This window comes from Octopus bimaculoides, chromosome 2, assembly GCF_046866305.1.
Source record: "Octopus bimaculoides isolate indiv1 chromosome 2, ASM4686630v1, whole genome shotgun sequence".
NCBI lineage: Eukaryota > Metazoa > Mollusca > Cephalopoda > Octopoda > Octopodidae > Octopus > Octopus bimaculoides.
Window position 1 is genome coordinate 194,396,959 of NC_142929.1, and position 18,535 is coordinate 194,415,493.

Sequence of the window (18,535 nt, forward strand, 5' to 3'; positions counted from 1 at the left end):
TCGTCGTCATCATTATCATCAAGAACAACAACAATAGGTTTTAGTGAGGTTGATAAGATGTATGAAATTAAGTTGTTGTTGTTGTTGTTGTTTAGCCCTAGGTCATCTGATTTGATATTAAAAACATTCCGCCCATGACTTTCGCATATTGTCTTTTATTCAGACATTGTGTATCTAGGACTACATTGCCTAATGTGTCCTTCATTTCTATGTAATTTAAGCAAGATTTAGTTGTTGTTTCCAGCAGCTTGTGCTTCTTCCTTAAACTACATCATCATCATCATCATCATCGTTTAACGTCCACCTTCCATGCTAGCATGGGTTGGACGATTTGATTGAGGACTGGTGAAACCGGATGGCAACACCAGGCTCCAATCTAATTTGGCAGAGTTTCTACAGCTGGATGCCCTTCCTAACGCCAACCACTCAGAGAGTGTAGTGGGTGCTTTTACGTGTCACCTGCACGAAAACGGCCACGCTCGAAATGGTGTCTTTTATGTGCCACCCGCACAAGAGCCAGTCCAGGGGCACTGAAATAAATTTCATTTGACAACAAAATTAAGTTATTCAAGTTTTTTTTTTTTTTCCTTTTGTTCTTTGAATTTCAGTTTAATATTTTCCACTGTAAACAACTTTTATCATCATGTCTACCCTGAATTCTGATGGAAATTTCTGAAGCACAAAGACTGGGTTTTTCTTTCTTTTTGTTTGAAGAATTTTGTCTGGAGGGAGGGCTTGTCTCCATGACCTTCCTAAGCTTTCCAACACTGGTTAAGTTGAGGACATTTATCCCTAAGATCTTACACTGCCCACACTTCTCTCTCTCTGCATCATGCAAGAAATTTAGTGCCAGGCATCAGTGTCAAAATTAAGAGATGGTGGGCAGAGTTATTCTCAGCCTCATCCCCCAAAATATAAAATATATTAATACATATTTTGCCAATATGTGTGCGTGTACAAGAGAACTATGTGAAACGTTACATATATATGTAAAGTAAAGAAAATATAAAGAATAATCCAGAATCCTTGTCTGGTACCAGATCGATCCCAAAATCTAATGACACTGTGCCAGTCACAAGGCCAAACATACCTGAAAGTTTCATCCAAATCCATCAAACAGTTTTTGAGATATCTTGTCCACAAACAAACAAACACGACTGAAAACAATACCCCTGCCTTCGCTAAGGTGGAGGTAATAATAATAATAATAATAGTAATAATAATAATAATAATAATAATAATAATAATGCAATCGCACTACTTCGGTATGAAGCTGGAATCATAAACTGGCAAAAGAAAAAAATTGATGAACCTGGAAATGAAGAGAATGCATGGAGCCTTCCCTGCTAAGAACGACACCAATAGGCTGTACTTGTCCAGAAGGCAGGAGAGGTTTGATCAGTTGCCAGGATTGTATTGAAGCAGATGAAAACAGCTTAGGGTGGGATGTTAAAAATACCATGGAGCCATTGCTGAAACAGGTGAAGAAGTCAGGCATCATGAAAATTGATAATTGCGTAAAGAAAGAAAAGAACACAAAAAATGAATCAGCATGGAAGGAGAAAAAATGTGCAGTCAGTTTGCAAGAGATACAAGCACCAAGACCGATGCAGAAGACTGGTGACTGTGGATGAGGAGTGACCTAAAGATAGAGACAGAAGCACTTGTATGTGCAACACAAGAACAAGCATTACGAACTGTGTGAAGTGCAGAATCAACAACACTAACAAGAGCAACAAATACAGAATGTGAAGTGAGAGGAGTAAAACAGAGTATGGCACATCGTTAACAAATGCCCAAAATCGGCACAACACTGTGGAAAGAATGGTCCATTGGGAACTCTATGGAAATTATGGCTTACAAAGAGCAATGACATGGTATGAGCAAACCCCAGAAGGAATCACCAGGAATGAAGGTTGCAAAATCCTGCAATGCAATGATTCAGTGTGACCACCCGAGCAGATATTGGAAACCAGATATTATTGTGGTGAAAAAAAAAAGAAAGAAACTTGCATAATGATCAACATAGCATGTCCTGGTGACAACAAGATCACAGAAAAAGGAGAAGGAATACTGAACAACTGTGACGATTTGAAGTAGAAAATGCAAAGGTTGTGGTCAATAAGGAGAATAGATGTGATACCAATAGTAATTGATGCACATGGAAGTATCAGCACTCTACTACCGACATGGCTAAAAAAGATTGGTACAAATGTAAAGGTAGAACACTTCCAAAAATCAGCATTGCTTGGAACTACAAGAATTCTTCACAGGTTTCTTGAAGCATGACCAGTAACCAAGCATCACCTTTGCCTACTGGCTGTGGACAGCTGACACTTTCCATCATACCCAACTAAATAACCTGAGAGTTTTCATCAAATAATAATAGTTTCAAATTTTGGCACAAGGCCTGCAATTTCGGAGTAGGGTGCGAGTCTATGACATTGACTCCAGAAGAAATACCACTAAGCAATTTGCTCAGTTTCGTACAAATTTGTGAGTCAAACATTTTCGAGAGGGATTCAGTCGCAATACTTCACCTGATTTGACTTGGTAGACCCCCACTCCCTCTCTGCCACCATCACAACATTATCCACCATCTTTGCAACAACAGCCTTGGGCCTCCATTTTGAATTCCGTATGTCTTACTTCTCGTGAACATACGAAATCAAAAAACAACATAGCACCCAAAAATTTTAGAGACACTTTTCTATGTTCAGAACTGCCGAAGCAAAGAATAACCTACCTGTTCTAGTTGTTGGCTATCAGGACAATACATCCTTCAAAACTTCCATGGTTCCCGAAATTCGCCAACAGGACACCTAATGCCCCACTTTTGGGGTTTTGTTTTTTGGAAACAACTCAGTCACTGTTCATTTTCTATTCTAGGTTCTGTTCATGTATTATCGGCCACCTTTTCTTGCGAGCACTGTATACAATAAGTTCATTGTTCATCTCACATATATTATTGGGTGCTTACGTACATATACACATGGCGACCTATTTCTTTATTGATTAGAAAATAGTCTCTGGTATCCCAGTTCCTTCTCAACCTTCAAGTTTGTGAGCAATGTAAGGGAGCTAATTCAACATAAAACACAGTTATCTCCCTTGGATGTAATTTTGTTTTTAAAAATATTTTTATGAAAAGGAAATTAATGAACACACATAAAGAGGAGGAAGATTTTACTCCTTTATTCTTAAACAGCTGGTGCTACACGAAATTGTTATTGCTGCCCATGATATTAATTCTCTGTAGTGTTGTTGTAGGATGGTGTCTGTATATCTCTGTCATTCTCAAAGAGAACAAATTTCATATTTAGATGCAGAACAGATCTCGGTCTCAAAGCGACGAAAATATTTTGACAAATTAAATTGAAATGTTGAAGTGAATCTAACGGTTTTGTATGTTTTTAAATGACTTATAAACACTTTCCACGCTGCAATTGTCTTTCTCCTATAAAACAACCTGTAACATTTATGTAAAGTATTTGTCCATTATTACGAATACAAACAGATATGTACCGAGACCACGACACAGTTTTGTTACTAAACAAAGAACACGGCTGTTACAAGTTTATTTACTGATATGGCTCATAGAATTACTCGGGTATCTTACACCCACATTTTAGTTCCCTTTTCGAATCTGGCACGTGCTGCCTACGAAGGCAATTATAGCAACATGCATATCTACGCTCGTGCGCGCGCACACACAAACACATGAATACATACATGCATACATACATACATACATACACAGTGGTTGTCTACTCCTTACACAGAGTTTGACCACCTCCTGTACCTACACCTAAGATCTATCATGGTGTTTGATGTAGCTTTTTAAACCAGACAATGTTTTGAAAAGGCACACACATAAATTGCATATCTGCTTTGAACCACCAAGAGCTGCAGTTAAGTTCTGATCTTTGTGGATCTTGAAATGTCTTTTGAGGCCTCTGTTAGATTTGCAGACCTTATGGCATACATGGCATTAACAGGTATGCACAGATAGGTAAACAGAGTTGTTGGTGGAGATTCATTTTCCATGGGTCCACAAATGAGATTTTAACCCAGCAAAAGAAAGGCGAGGTCTGTCACACATTGTACAGGCAAAAAGGTGGTTGGCATTCATTTTCTCATTGATTGTAGTATTTTTCTTTTGAGTTTCACATGGGTCATCTTGGTTTCTTCAAAAGCTTTCACTCCACTCTACACTTTTGTTCACCATCCAGCTCAATCCAAAGCAAGGGTTTCTACAGCCTTTAGATCCATTCCAAGTGACTTCGTGTTAGTCCTTATACAGTCCTTAAACTTCTTTTTAGGTTTACACTGATTGAGTTTCCTTTCTGCAAGTTTTCCAGAAAACAACTTTTTGGGTGTGTGTTCATCTGCCACTCAAACAATGTGGCCAAACAACCCTCATTTGATTTTTCAAGATCATTGACTTGAGTGAACTGATGCCTGCAGGTGCAAGAACATCTGTGTCTGGAGTAAAAATGTCCCGTTTAATGTTTAAAATGCAGCAAACATATTTTTGGTGGAATCGTTTTCACAATTTGAAATGTCTTTCATAACATGTCCATGTTTCAGAGGAATACAACTGGGATGGTCCGACAAACGATTTGTAAAGAGCCAATTTTGTGTTGTTATTTATGTCATTGATGTCAAACATGTGACTCCAAACCAACAAATTCTTGGGCTACCCTTCCAATTCGCAGATGTATTTTTGTGTCCAGATTTCCATCATTTTGTACAGAGCTTCCAAGGTAGATGAAAGAGTCAACAACCTCAAGTAACTTACCCTTAACAAAAATTTTAGTGGGGTTACATAAAGCACCACATACAGGTTGATACTTCACAACTGTTTTTCTAAGTTGATGGTCAAGCCAAAATCATCACAAGCTGAGTCAAATACAGATACAAGAGATTGCAGGTCCGTTTCAGAGAGCCTGACTAGATCGTAATCATCAGCGTATAAAAGTTCCTTAATGAGTGAAGTTAAAATCTTTGTTTTGACTTTCAGTCTGGTCAGATTAAAAACACTCCCTGTTGTTCAATATTTTAGGTAAATACCCACCTCAGAGTTTTGAAAAGCAAGTAACAACACAACAGCAAAGTCTATTGCAAAGAGAGTGGGTGCATCAAGGTCTTTACTTCATTTTCCACAGCAAAAGATTCAGAGAGCCTACTACCAAAATTAACTCTACCTTTCATATTTTGATGCAAAGCCCTGATCATGTTTACAATTTTTTCTGGACAACCTATTTTCTTTAGAATTAACCATAGAGTATGAGTATTTCGATTAATAGTATTAAATGCCTTGCTACAATCACCAAAACAGTGGTTTAGTGTAAGATTCTGTTCTATGCACTTTTCCTGAAATTGCCTGATAGTAAAGATACAATAAACTGTGCCACTGGATAAGTGAAAAGCCATATTGAGACTCAGACATTATATTTGGAACTACAAAGGAATTTAAGTGTTCTAACAGAATACAGGCAAGTACCTTTCCAACTATAGACAGAAGCGAAATCCCACAAAAATTACCACACAGGTCCTTTGGGCCTGATTTATACAAGGAGACTAAAATGGCATCAATCCAGCCTTGAGGCACTTGTTCAGTTCTCCAACAGTGACAAATTAATATATCTAAGAGTTCAAACATTCTGTCACCGGTCACCCCCATATTTCAAGAGCTCTGCACAGGTTTCATCTGACCCCGGAGACTCATTGTTATTCAGCTTATTCACGACTAAATAAATGTCATTTAGAGTTGGTTCAAATGCCATCTCCTTTATAACTGGAAGGTGTTTGAGTATTTCTACTATTCATAAGTGCCTGTGCAGATGAATATTTTTTCAGAAGGTATAACTTGCACTGCACTACTCCCAAGAAGACTTTCACCAGTGTAGCATGAGAATTGACAAACCAAGAACTCCCAAGGGCTCAGATTTCATTTCGGAGATTTCCTTCTCCTAGATTGAGTACCAACCTAGGTTAAAGAGCTTCTACCTGCCCATGAGCTAGGCTATCCCATGCCAGATACCAAACCGACACCCAAACACTTCACAGAGTGATTAAGTATCATTCCGGCACCCAACATGGAGTAGCTCACAAATACATGAAAAATGTAAAAGATATGAAAATTAAAAATATAAATAAAATAATATAATATAAAATGAATCAAGATTCAAAAATATGAATAAAATAAGATATATATATATATGTGTGTGTGTGTGTGTATGTATATATAAAATATATATGGCAAATGAAAGACGAAAGATGGAATATATGAGAATTTATCATTGATTACAACAATTGTTTTGACACATCTAGAATTGATCCCTCATGGGTGGGACACTCAACCTGATTTTCGGTTCGCATGTTTTAACCAGGATCACTGGAAAATTTTTTGCTGCTTTGGACAAACGTTTTCCTAAATCTAATCAGTATCATGCTAATTTTAATCAACATACAGTGAAGGTATCCTACACCAACTCTGCTAATTTGGAGCAGCTTATGCATCACATAAACCATAGCAAAATGTGACAAAGGTTCAATAACCCACCTAGTGGATCTAGTGAACATACACATCTAAAAGCTAACAAAGGAGATGTAAACTGCAATGGAAAACATCAATTATGGCCAAATTGTAATAGTAGAAATACTTATGATACAGCTAACATGGTAACAACATCAGTAAATGGAGTCAGGACTGCCTTATATACAAATAAATATGATAAATGCTCATGCAGGGGAAAATCAAAATGTCCATTGATGGATTTCTGTATGAGTACAAATCTTGTATATAAATGTACCATGCACACAAGGGGAGGGCCGTATATGTACATTGGGCAGATTCATTTAAGAATTGTTATTGTAACCATGTTGCCAGCTTTAAAACAATCAATAAGAGACATTCAACATCTTTGGCCGATTTTGTATGGCAACTGAAGGAGGATAAAATGAGGTACAACATAACTTGGTCCATAGTAAGGTATGCGAGACCATACAATATAATTTCCAGGAGATGCCGTCTCTGCTCCGAGGAATCCCTGTCTATTCTATGGACTAATGAGAAGATAATTAATAGAATCTCTGAAAGACTCTTAAGTAGTTTATATGCATATAAATGTACTTTTGCTCCATTCAATGAGAATGAATTTTGAGTAACTGTTAACATAATTTACTCATGGATGACTGAAGTTTACTGTTAATCTCCCCATTCTTACAGACACCAAGTTATTAGTTAACTCACTTTGTGATCATGAGTGCACCAAACCTCACATGTGTCTATGCTCACATAGTCTTGGATGCTTGTATGAGTGAGTGTATTCATGCCATGCAGCTTGCCCAAGGGCATTTATACATCTATATTTGTTAAAGGTTATTTTTAAGAGTTTTCTCATATTGCATGTTTGTTTGTTTTTTTTCCATCTGTGATTTTATTTTTGATCTTCTATATAAATGAAGATATTTCCTCCATCTGGCTGTTTTTCTTTCTACAAAACGAGACGTTACATTGCGGAACTGTTATTTTAATGAGTTGTGTCACCCAGTGAGATACATCTGCACCACCAGATGCTCCTGAACCAGTTGTTGAGTGTCCCACCCAAGAGGAATCAATGCTAGATGTGTCAAAACAATTGTCATGATTAATGATAAATTCATTATATTCCATCTTCTGCCTTTCATTTGCCATATACATAACGATCGCTGTGAAAGTGACCTTGCTTTACCAGTAATCTACCAGGTGTAAACCATTCGTTTTATTATCCAATATATATATATATATATATATATATATATATAAAAGAACAAGAAATGATATTAGTGGCTGCAAGCATAAAACTGTATAGGTAAATTAATAAATATACATATAAAATATATATATATATAAATATATATATAAAAATATATATAAATATTTATATATATAGTTCACTCATTTTGGTTCAATCTACAGTTATTCGCTGACAGATAAGTCATGTTTTCTAATTTTAATTTTCTAAACAGGAGTGGCTGTGTGGTAAGTAGCTTGCTTACCAACCACATGGTTCTGGGTTCAGTCCCACTGCATGGCACCTTGGGCAAGTGTCTTCTACTATAGCCTCGGGCCAACCAAAGCCTTGTGAGTGGATTTGGTAGATGGAAACTGAAAGAAGCCCGTCGTATATATGTATATATATATATATATATGTGTGTTTGTGTGTCTGTGTTTGTCCCCCCAACATCGCTTGACAACTGATGCTGGTGTGTTTACGTCCCCGTAACTTAGAGGTTTGGCAAAAGAGACCGATAGAATAAGTACTAGGCTTACAAAGAATAAGTCCTAGAGTCGATTTGCTCGACTAAAGGAGGTGCTCCAGCATGGCTGCAGTCAAATGACTGAAACAAGTAAAAGAGTAAATATTGACATACGTCTTTTATTAACTTCATACACTAACACATTTTCTTACTATTGTTTACTTCTTCCATAATGTTTTGACCTTGTTCACTATAACACTCTTTTTCAATATTTTTAGATTGTAACTCTTAATAATTATATTAATACTGTTAATGTAGGGATTAGTTTACAGATTTTGTCTCTTTATATATATTTTTATTTTTCATGTTTATGTTTATTCCTTGAATGATTTTAGGTATTTTCTTAGGAATTTGACCTGAAGAGTGACTGATTTTGGGAGTAAAATCATTTCCCCATTCTAATGAACTTGGATAGAATTTACTTATGGTTTTATATAGTCCTGTTTCAACCATGAAATGCATGTAGTCTACATTCTAGCACTGACTTTTATACATTTATACTTTCACACTTTATATTATTGTATTAAATTTTATTGTCCAATTTATAATTTTGATTTTTAAATTAATATTTTTATGATGAATGTTTCTTTATATGATAGATTATATATTATTAAAATTATTAAAATTTTAGATTAAAATCTTAGATAAATGTAAAATGCACTGGTGCTGGTGTGACATAAAAAACAACACTTTGTACAGTGACTGGCATTAAGAAGGGTGTCCAGCCACAGAAACCATGCAAAAATAAACACCTGGAGTCTCGTGCAGCCCCCAACTTTACAGGTTGCTGTCAAACTGTCCAACTCATGACAGCATGAAAAACAGATGTTAAATGACATTGACAATGCTGATGATGCCACCAGCACTACCGTTGACAACACTGCCAACACCACTGCTGCTACAGACGTCACCACCACCACTGATGCTGCTGCCAGCACTCACGACTATGACAATGACTTGTTATTTGTTTGTTTCTTTTCTGTAAACCAATTTGGGAAATTTCTACTAAAACTATGTGAAAACACTTCTCTGCCAGACATTTACCATTATGGAAATCCTTTTCACAATTTTCTATTTAATTGAGGATGTATTTTCTTCCTCCTTCATCCTGCTAATGGATTGAATTTATAATTGAATTGTTCACAATCTTAAGCATTTATCAATTTAGTTAGAGATTTCATTACAGAATTAAATACGAAGAAAATCTAGAAGCAGAGTCTTGATGTGAAGTTTGTCTCTTATTTAAAATATTGATTTATCTCATAGACACAGTGTAAGAGATTTATAGGAAAGGAGAGGAATGAGAATGTGTGGTCTTCATACCTTTCTGATTAGATATATAAAGGAAGTGAAATGTTGAGATGTTATAGCAGTGAAACATGGACACTGACAAAGAAGTTATCAAAAGGGCTAAATGGAATCTAGACTAGGATGCCACAAATGGCCCTAAATGTGAAATTGCAGCCAACATATGAGAAATGAATGCCTTTATGGAGACCTGTTGAAAGTTAGCAGGAAGATTGGGTAAAAAGACAGCCGCAACTATCTGGTCACTGTGTGTGCAATCCTGAGCTGCTGGAAGCATCCAAATTAGTCTTGTGGAACCTACTTCATGGTTGTGTAAGAAGAGAAAAATGTTGTCACAAACTTACATCAACAACTTGATTACAGAGAATGGCCTGGAATGTCTGCTGGACATTCCAGGCAGTGATGGTGGACCAAGAAGTGTGGCCCAGGCTGGAACTCAACCATAATAATAATCTGAAGAAAATAACATACAGTTTAATGCTAGAAAATTCCAAGCTTTGTGCTACCAACACAAGAAGCTGAATGAAAAGTAGATAGGATACACTGGCCCAGGAGGGATTGTATTCCCTGAATCAAAATCAGTTTGCTGTCTGAGCATCAGCATGGTGCACCTTTCCAGGTTCGTATGACTAAGTTAGCAATAAAATGCAGGCAGTTGGCTGGATGGATCTTTCAAACTTTCAGAATGAGAGAACAGGAAGCACGATGGCCCTGTGGAGGACATTCATCCTTAACTATTTGGATTACTGCTCCCAACTGTGGTTACCACAAGGTGTAAAATTAACAAGAGAACTTGAAGCAATCCAGAGAAGCTACACTGAGAGGATTGTCTCAATGTGACATGGGAGAGACTGAAAAAGTTACGACTAAGACCCTACTCCCTGGAATGAAGGCAGGAAAGATATGCAGTGATATACATCTGGAAAATCCTAGAAGGACATGTACCTAAGTTTGGCATTGTAAGTTACACAACATTGCCATCAGGACACAGGACCAGAAACTGCAACAGCTTGGCTGTGACGAATGATGTAGAGTCTGGCTAATGATGAGATTAGTCATTTAATTAACATAAATATTTATAGTGTAATGGACTGACCACTTTACAATGACTTTTAAGAACCTTTAACAACCTTCAGCATGGCACAATGTTTTTGGATCCTGTCAATTAGAGTGTATCCTGTCAATTAGAGTGTATCCTGTTGTCATCACTTCAATGGAAGGGATGACGTTTGAATCAACCCCTGAAACTATGGAAGAAAACATATGTTCAAGAGAGACTTAGACTTTGTAAGCAAACAACCAATCACACACACACACACAGTGTTGTGGCTAAATTTGAAAGTTTGCCAGAAAAGGAAAAGTTAACACAATATTTCGTTTTTGGATTTGATTTGCAAGATTCTGTAGCACAAGGAGTGCGGGTAGGTGTGATTCACTTACTGAATCGAAATGTCCCCTTTCTGCTAGCCACACACATGAAAATGTATTTTTTGTTTTACTTGTTGAGTCTGGAGGGAGGGGCAGAGCCCATGACCTTTCCAAACCCTCTGAGACTTGTAAGGCTGATTCTGTTCAAAGTATTGCAATGCAAAAACTGCAGGATATTCCAGAGGAACAAAGATCTGGGGAAGAAGGATTGGGCATAGTGATGGGGGGAGTACAAGATCAGCCAACTCTGAAGAGCAGAGATCAGAGGGGAAGGAGAGACAATGCATGTGGTAGGCCAGAGGAAGGAGTGTGTCTGTGAACGATGGAGTAGCATTCCACAGAACTTATCAACATTAGTGCATTATTAGGAAATATCACAGTTGTACTTTTTTAGCAAATGATTGAATCTAAAACTGATGGAATTTATCATAGAAGAACCATTTCAGACTCTAATATAATCTGTTAGATTGTGTTCAAACATTTCATCACATTTCTATCAATAAATCAGTTCTACTAATAAAGATCACATGTTCATATTTCTTCCTAACTTTTCATTGTAACTCATTCAATTGTCTTGTTATTGTAGTGGCACCATCAGAGATTTATGCTATTAATACTGCTACTTCCATGTTCCAAAACATTTCAAAACATGTCCAGATGAAACATTTGTTGCTCTGCACTAACATTGTTGAAACTTATAAACCATTCTTTAGTAACACAATCTTTTGTAACATATTGTGAAATAATTGTGACTAGTTCAATACATCAGGCAGCTCATCTCCAAGAAAAACAAAATTTAGCCTGCTTAAGTCCATTTTCTATTTCACTCAATATAATTTTTTGAATTGCATTAATCAAGTTATTTCGAATTCTGTTTGAGTGACTTGAGAACACAGAAACTGGCCCAAAATGGTTTGCCAATTTTTTTTTTTTCTTTCTTTCATCATACTTACTGATTAAATATAAAAGTTCTTTAGAATTCCTGTCATTATTGGATGCTTAGGATTCAAAATGAACATGAAATGATAATTCCTGGCAACTTAAAAGTTTGTTATTTTGTATGCTGCTTCTTTTATGTACATCTAATTGTATGTCTATGTGAACAATTCAAAATATTGTAAGGTCTATCAAGAATTTTATATGTCTTTAAGACCATTCATGATTTAGTAGGGCCATATGTAGATTATTCAAATTTCCATAATGTTTATCACTCCAAACAGTTTTTCTTAAACTGAACAACAAACACGATCAGCAAAATAACTTATTTAGCTAAGCACTTCCAGTTAACCATTTTTCCTTTTACGTAAATTAGTCTGAAAGTAACTAATACATTCCTTGTTGGAATTTTGTAAATTTGGTAATTTCAGTGTTGATTTGCCATCATTTATAATTATTTCTCTTGAAAGTCCTTTTTTCAAAAGCTAATTTTCAAAAGTTCTTCTACAAAAACACATTTCAATTCTTTGGGAAAATATTTTGGTAATTGGAAAGAAAATTAAAAAATGAATAGAAGGTGGGGGGGTAAGGTTTCTATGTAGCTGTGCATGTGTGTGTGTGTGTGTGTGTGTGCATGTGTGCTCATGCATGTGTGTATGTATAACAACATGAACAATGACAAGATGCAAGAAGCTAGAGAAAGTGTTGGAAGCAACAAACGCAAATGTTTCTTCCTGAAAGACGACCACGCATGACCCCCCCCCCCCCCATGGTTAGCATGTTCCCTTTGCAGGCACCAAGGTTCTGAGTTCACTCTCACTGCACCAGTCAAGACACACCATTTTAGGGAGATGGAAACTGTGTAGAAGCTGGCTCATTTGCAGTCTGTCTTGTAGACTTCATCTGTTTGTCCAATTGAACCCCACCACCAGTCTTAGATTAGGCTTCCATTGAGAGGATAATATGATGTGCAAGACCATACTGCAGCAACCCATCTGCCTACCATTCTCCACACCAGAATCAAAATTCAGACAAAGAAGTCACAAAAGGACACAACTGCTGCTACTGCTGCTGCTTTTAATTTTGACACATAAAACAGAAACTCTGCCAGTGGAGAGATGGGAATAAATAAAGAGTTGAGTGAAAACTAATGAAGACTGTGGCTGGAAGGCTGATGATGAGTGAAGACAAGGTCAGAGGACTGATGACTGGTAAGAGCTTGAGGCTGGAAGACTGATGACTGGTGAAAGCATGAGGTCAGAAGACTGATGACGGGTGAAAGCTTGAGGTCAGAGGACTGATGACTGGTGAAGGCATGAGGTCAGAAGACTGATGACTGGTGAAAGCTTGAGGTCAGAAGACTGATGACTGGTGAAAGCATGAGGTCAGAGGACTGATGACTGGTGAAAGCTTGAGTCAGAGGACTGATGACTAGTGAAGGTTTGAGGTCAGAAGACTGATGACTGGTGAAGGTTTGAGGTCAGAAGACTGATGACTGGTGAAAGCATGAGGTCAGAGGACTGATGACGGGTGAAAGCATGAGGTCAGAGGACTGATGACGGGTGAAAGCTTGAGGTCAGAAGACTGATGACTGGTGAAAGCTTGAGGTCAGAGGACTGATGACTGGTGAAGGTTTGAGGTCAGAAGACTGATGGCTGGTGAAGGTTTGAGGTCAGAAGACTGATGACTGGTGAAAGCTTGAGGTTGGAAGACTGATGACGGGTGAAAGCTTGAGGTCAGAGGACTGATGACTGGTGAAGGTTTGAGGTCAGAGGACTGATGACTGGTGAAGGCATGAGGTCATATAATGGGGACAGAGTATGTCAGAGTAGAAGTGTGAAAGGACTGAGAGAATGGCACAAAGAGATGTGCCATGTGACAGATCTGTGTGGCTCATAACAGCATGGGAAAAGATTGGTATTGAAATAATGACGATGATGATGATGATGATAATGTCCTGATGATAATGGCATGATAATGATGTGGTGCGCGGGAGGTGAGATGCATAGAGGATCTCCATACTGGAGATGTGGAATGAGTCACCAGACCAGTCCCAAAGGTCAAAGGACAGCAATAGAGTGTGGTGGCAGACATAGCAGACAGACAGATAGATAGATAGATAGATAGATAGATAGATAGATAGATAGATAGATAGATAGATAGATAGATAGATAGAAAATGATAGATAGATAGATAGATAGATAGATAGATAGATAGATAGATAGATAGATAGATAGATAGATAGATAGCGAGGTAGATAGATAGATAGATAGATAGATAGATATAGAGATAGATAGATGAAGATAGATAGACAGATAGATGGATGGATGGATGGATAGAGAGAGAGAGAGGGAGAGGAGGGGGTTATGGAAAAAGAAAGAGATATATAAGTAGAGATAGAAAGAGAAATACAGAAATAGATAAAAGGATATGTGTGTGTGTGTGTGTAGAGAGAGAGAGAGAGAGAGAGAGAGAGAGAGAGAGAGAATGGGAGACAGAGAGTGACAGAGAGAATAGTTGCAATTGCTCAGAATAGAATCTGTCTGTGTGTTGGGAGGTAAAATAAAATGAAAATCAGAGGAACATAGTTGGCAGAATGAAGTGTGATGTTGGAGGGGGGGGGGGGTGAGCGGGGGGAATAAACAACAACAACAACAACAACAAAAGTTTTTGAAATCCCAAGCAGAGATTAAGAAATAGGTTTTGATGACAATGTTTGGAAACTGTAATTGTTGGTTGTCATAGTAACTCCAATAACAACAACAACAACAATGGTCTTTTTTTTTTTTTTGATAGCAATCACTGCATGAGACCAGAGAAAAGAGTAAATTGGAAGAGCAGATGGCAGGCCAATGGGCGAGTGTTTACTACACACAGTAATGTTAATGCTGACTGATAAGTGTTGTCTCATATAGCATATGAGTGGGGGGGGGGGAGGCAGGGGGTACGTCATACTTTCTCTTCTTTGCTGGCAACTCGACTTGAATGAAAAATTTCAGCAGACAATGATTGGTAAAGAATTCCTCTAAGCAACAACAGCAGAACTCTTCCAGAATCAAATAACATGGGAATGGCATAATAATAAATATGATAATAATAATAATGATGATGATGATGATAATGAGGATGATGATAATGATAAGAAAAACAATAACAATAACAACACAATAATAATAATAACAGTAATGATAATAAACAAGTAACAATAGCAGCAGCAGAAGCAGCAGCAGCAGCAGTTGTAGCAGAGGTGGGGGGGGAATGGCTAAAAATACTCTCAAGACCATATTGATTTTTACTACCATCCCCACCTGCACCCCCTATTCTCTACCCCCTCCCCCAGCATTATAATCTGCAGTCATTATGCTAATGAAGGAGGTCATTCAAGGTCAGAACTACTTGTGGCGTTCAGCTTTAACGATGATGTTACTTGTTTCCATGGCAACTAAATGGTCACAGAATTTGCATACAATAATCATGTGAGATATTGTTAAAGATGAGGAACCAGTAAAAGGAGGCTGGCACCAGATGGGAGCCGTTTTATAGGAAACAAATATAAATGGTGGCTGATTCCTTGAAGCAAGGAAAATGAAAAGGTTCAATGTGAAACAACATAGAACTCTAACCCCTAATCCACCCCCATGTTAGAGAAAATAACCCTAACCTACCCCCATCCCTCCAAAAAAGAAAACTGAAATGAATGGAAGAGACCTCTTAGAGATCACTAAATCTGCTAGAAATAGCAGCAGCCAAAAAAGCAGCTTTAAATCACATTTTGCACACAAAAAAAAGGAAGGACACATTGAATGACAATGTAAAAGAAAAGACCAAATAGTCATGGTTGGAACGTCTTTATTTGTAAATCTGCCAGATTAGAGCTGAGCTGGAAGTAGCTAAACAACAACATTTCTGATTTTAGAGAACAACACCAATGATGAAAGCAGTTGAGTGTGGTTGGGGGGGGAGTAGTAGGAATAGAGGTGAGATGGACAAATGGAAGAGAGCGAGGAGTGGGAGTCAATAGCAAGCGGGTTTAGAGGAGAGTGAGTGATGACTGGCAGCACAGAAAGACTGATGGTAGGGTGGATAGGATACTGCCTTCCTTAGTTACACAGATAGTATTACAAAGCAAATAAGAGATGGTGAGTAGAGAGAGACAGGTTGAATGATAACAGGATGAGTGACACAGAGAGATGACTCTTGGAGGGAAGAGTGATAAGAAAGGTGAATGGCATGGTAAATGAGTGATATTGTTTTGAATTTGTGTGAATGTGTGTAGAATAATATATCAGTTGAATAAAGTTAAAGAATGGTCTGTTTTCACGTTTTTTATTATGGTATTTTAACATTAAAAGAAATATTTTGTAATGCTCATAAAGTCAAGTTAGCACTTTCATACACAGAGTAATCATCAGATTTCAAATGTGTTTAACTGACAGTTGAGTTCTTGACAACTTTAGTACCTCTTAGAATGCTCCAAAAAGCTGAATTTTTAGAATACCTTTTTGGCCAATCAGCATGCAGCTTAAACATCATGGTTTGCCACATGTACTGATATTCCGTAACTTGTTTATATTTATTTACTAGAGATATGTTTTAATCCACATCATTGACTGGTTGTTATATTATTGCTGTTATTTCCATTCAGAACAGATTTGAACATTTTAATAAACTGTTTTTCTTTTATCTTTCTTCCAATCTCACTTCTGTCATGTAGTTTGTGGAAAGGAAAAATTAGAAACATTTTCTGACCACATGTCTCTATATGTTTGCTCAATGGAATCTGGTGAAAATTGGTGTTCTGGATTTGTTGTCTGTAGACTTGTGAGCATTCTGATAATGCATTCCCTGTCTTGCCTTTATATAATTCCTTGCAATTCAGGTATTTAATGCAGTTGATCAAATTTCTGCTTTTGCAGTTCATATCTGTCCATTTTTTGTTCTAATGAATCTACCTGTTTGCATGTATTGACACTTTCCACATCTGTTATCATTACACTTAGATATTGTGAATGTTTTATCCTGTGATGTTTAAAATGCATGCAGATTGGCCAAAAAGGTATTCTAAAAATTCAGCTTGTTGGAGTGTGCTAAGAGGTACTCAAGTTGTCAAGAACTCAACTGTCAGTTAAACAAATTTGAAATCTGATGCTCACAATTCACAATGTCTACTTCTCAACCCTATCCAGTCTCTGAAGTCCTCAAATCACTTTCCCCTGCCTCCCCTTCAACTCATATTTATCGTCAACCATCCCTCAAGCCTTGTTCATCGTTCATTACACTCACCCACCCCACCCCTGTCCTATCACTAGTCATCCCTCATTTCACTCATACATTCTTACAATATCTGCCCTTCTTGTTCTGTGCCCAATCTCATTCATCTTGGTAACCCCACAACCCCCAGTACCTCTTGTGAGCAGCCAAGTAATTTCTTCTACAGCAAGAAACCTGTTCTGGACCTTTTCTTCCATACATTAACCCTTCATTTCCTGGCTTAAACTTGCCCCTTCCTCCTCCTACACCACCACCACCACCACTCACCTGATGAAGATCTTAGTCTTGCAGGCTACATGGCAACTTCACCAATGCTGGTGTAATAAAAAGATCACCCAGTGCACTCTGCAAGAAGAAAGGCATTGAGCTGTATGTCAGAGTAGACATTGGAGTATGATGCAGTCCTCCAGTCTCTCAGATCTTGTTCACCCTACCAACTCCTGCCAGCATGGATGAAGGACATTCGAAAATGATGAGGAGGAGCACAACAATGATGATGATATGCAATTACAGAGTCATATTTTAGTTCACATACATTTGCGCACTTTCACAGAGACAAAGTAAATTTAAGAGGCTACATCAGACATAGTGGAAGCAAATAGCCTAGTGGTTAGAGCAGTGTACTCGAGGTCGGGGGAGCATGGGTTCGAATCTCAGACTGGGTGATGCGTGTGTTCATGAGCAAAAAAAAACCTAAGCTCCATGTGGCTCCAGCAGAAGGTAATGGCAAACTTCTGCTGACTTTTTCGCCCTAACTTTCTCTCTCTCTTTCCTCTTGCATCTAGCAACTCACCTGTGATGGACTAGTGTCCTGTCCAGGTGGGGAACCTATTCGCCAGAGAAACTGGCAAACTGGCCCTTATGAGCCAGAGGTGGCTCGAGGAGGAACAAACTACAACAAACAGAACACACATCAAGCACAATTTAGATTAGTTTTGAAATGAAAGAAAAAGGAAGGAAGGATGAAGAAAAGAAGGGAAGGAAGGAAGGAATGAAGGAAGGAAGGAATGAAAGAAGAGATAGGAGGAACAAAACAATTTGAAAATAGAAATGTTTGGCTATTTTATTGAATTTGTGTTGGAAAATGAAGGAAAGAAGAAGCTTTTAAAGATTTTCTTTCAATTCATATTTTGTTCTGTGCTAATTAATTTTACATGCCGACTAATTTGTTAAAAGTAAGTTAAAATGTAATTAGCAACTGAAATCAAAGACAAATTAAATTATAAAAATATTTTAAAACACTAGAAGCAAAAAAAATTATTTAAAGATAATCTTTAGACACACA

The 18,535-nt window shown here is 37.5% G+C and overlaps 1 protein-coding gene across 1 annotated transcript in view; it reads right to left on the reverse strand.

Annotated features, from left to right (window-relative positions):
- Window positions 1-2,859, reverse strand: part of LOC106881941 (Golgi phosphoprotein 3 homolog sauron) — a 110,696-nt gene extending 107,837 nt beyond the window's left edge. Inside the window, exon 1 of the mRNA XM_052965835.2 lies at window positions 2,747-2,859. Within this exon, the coding sequence (XP_052821795.1) occupies window positions 2,747-2,779 (33 nt within the window). The 5' untranslated portion in view covers window positions 2,780-2,859. The remainder of the gene's footprint in view (window positions 1-2,746) is intronic.
- Between the last annotated feature and the right edge of the window lie 15,676 nt (window positions 2,860-18,535).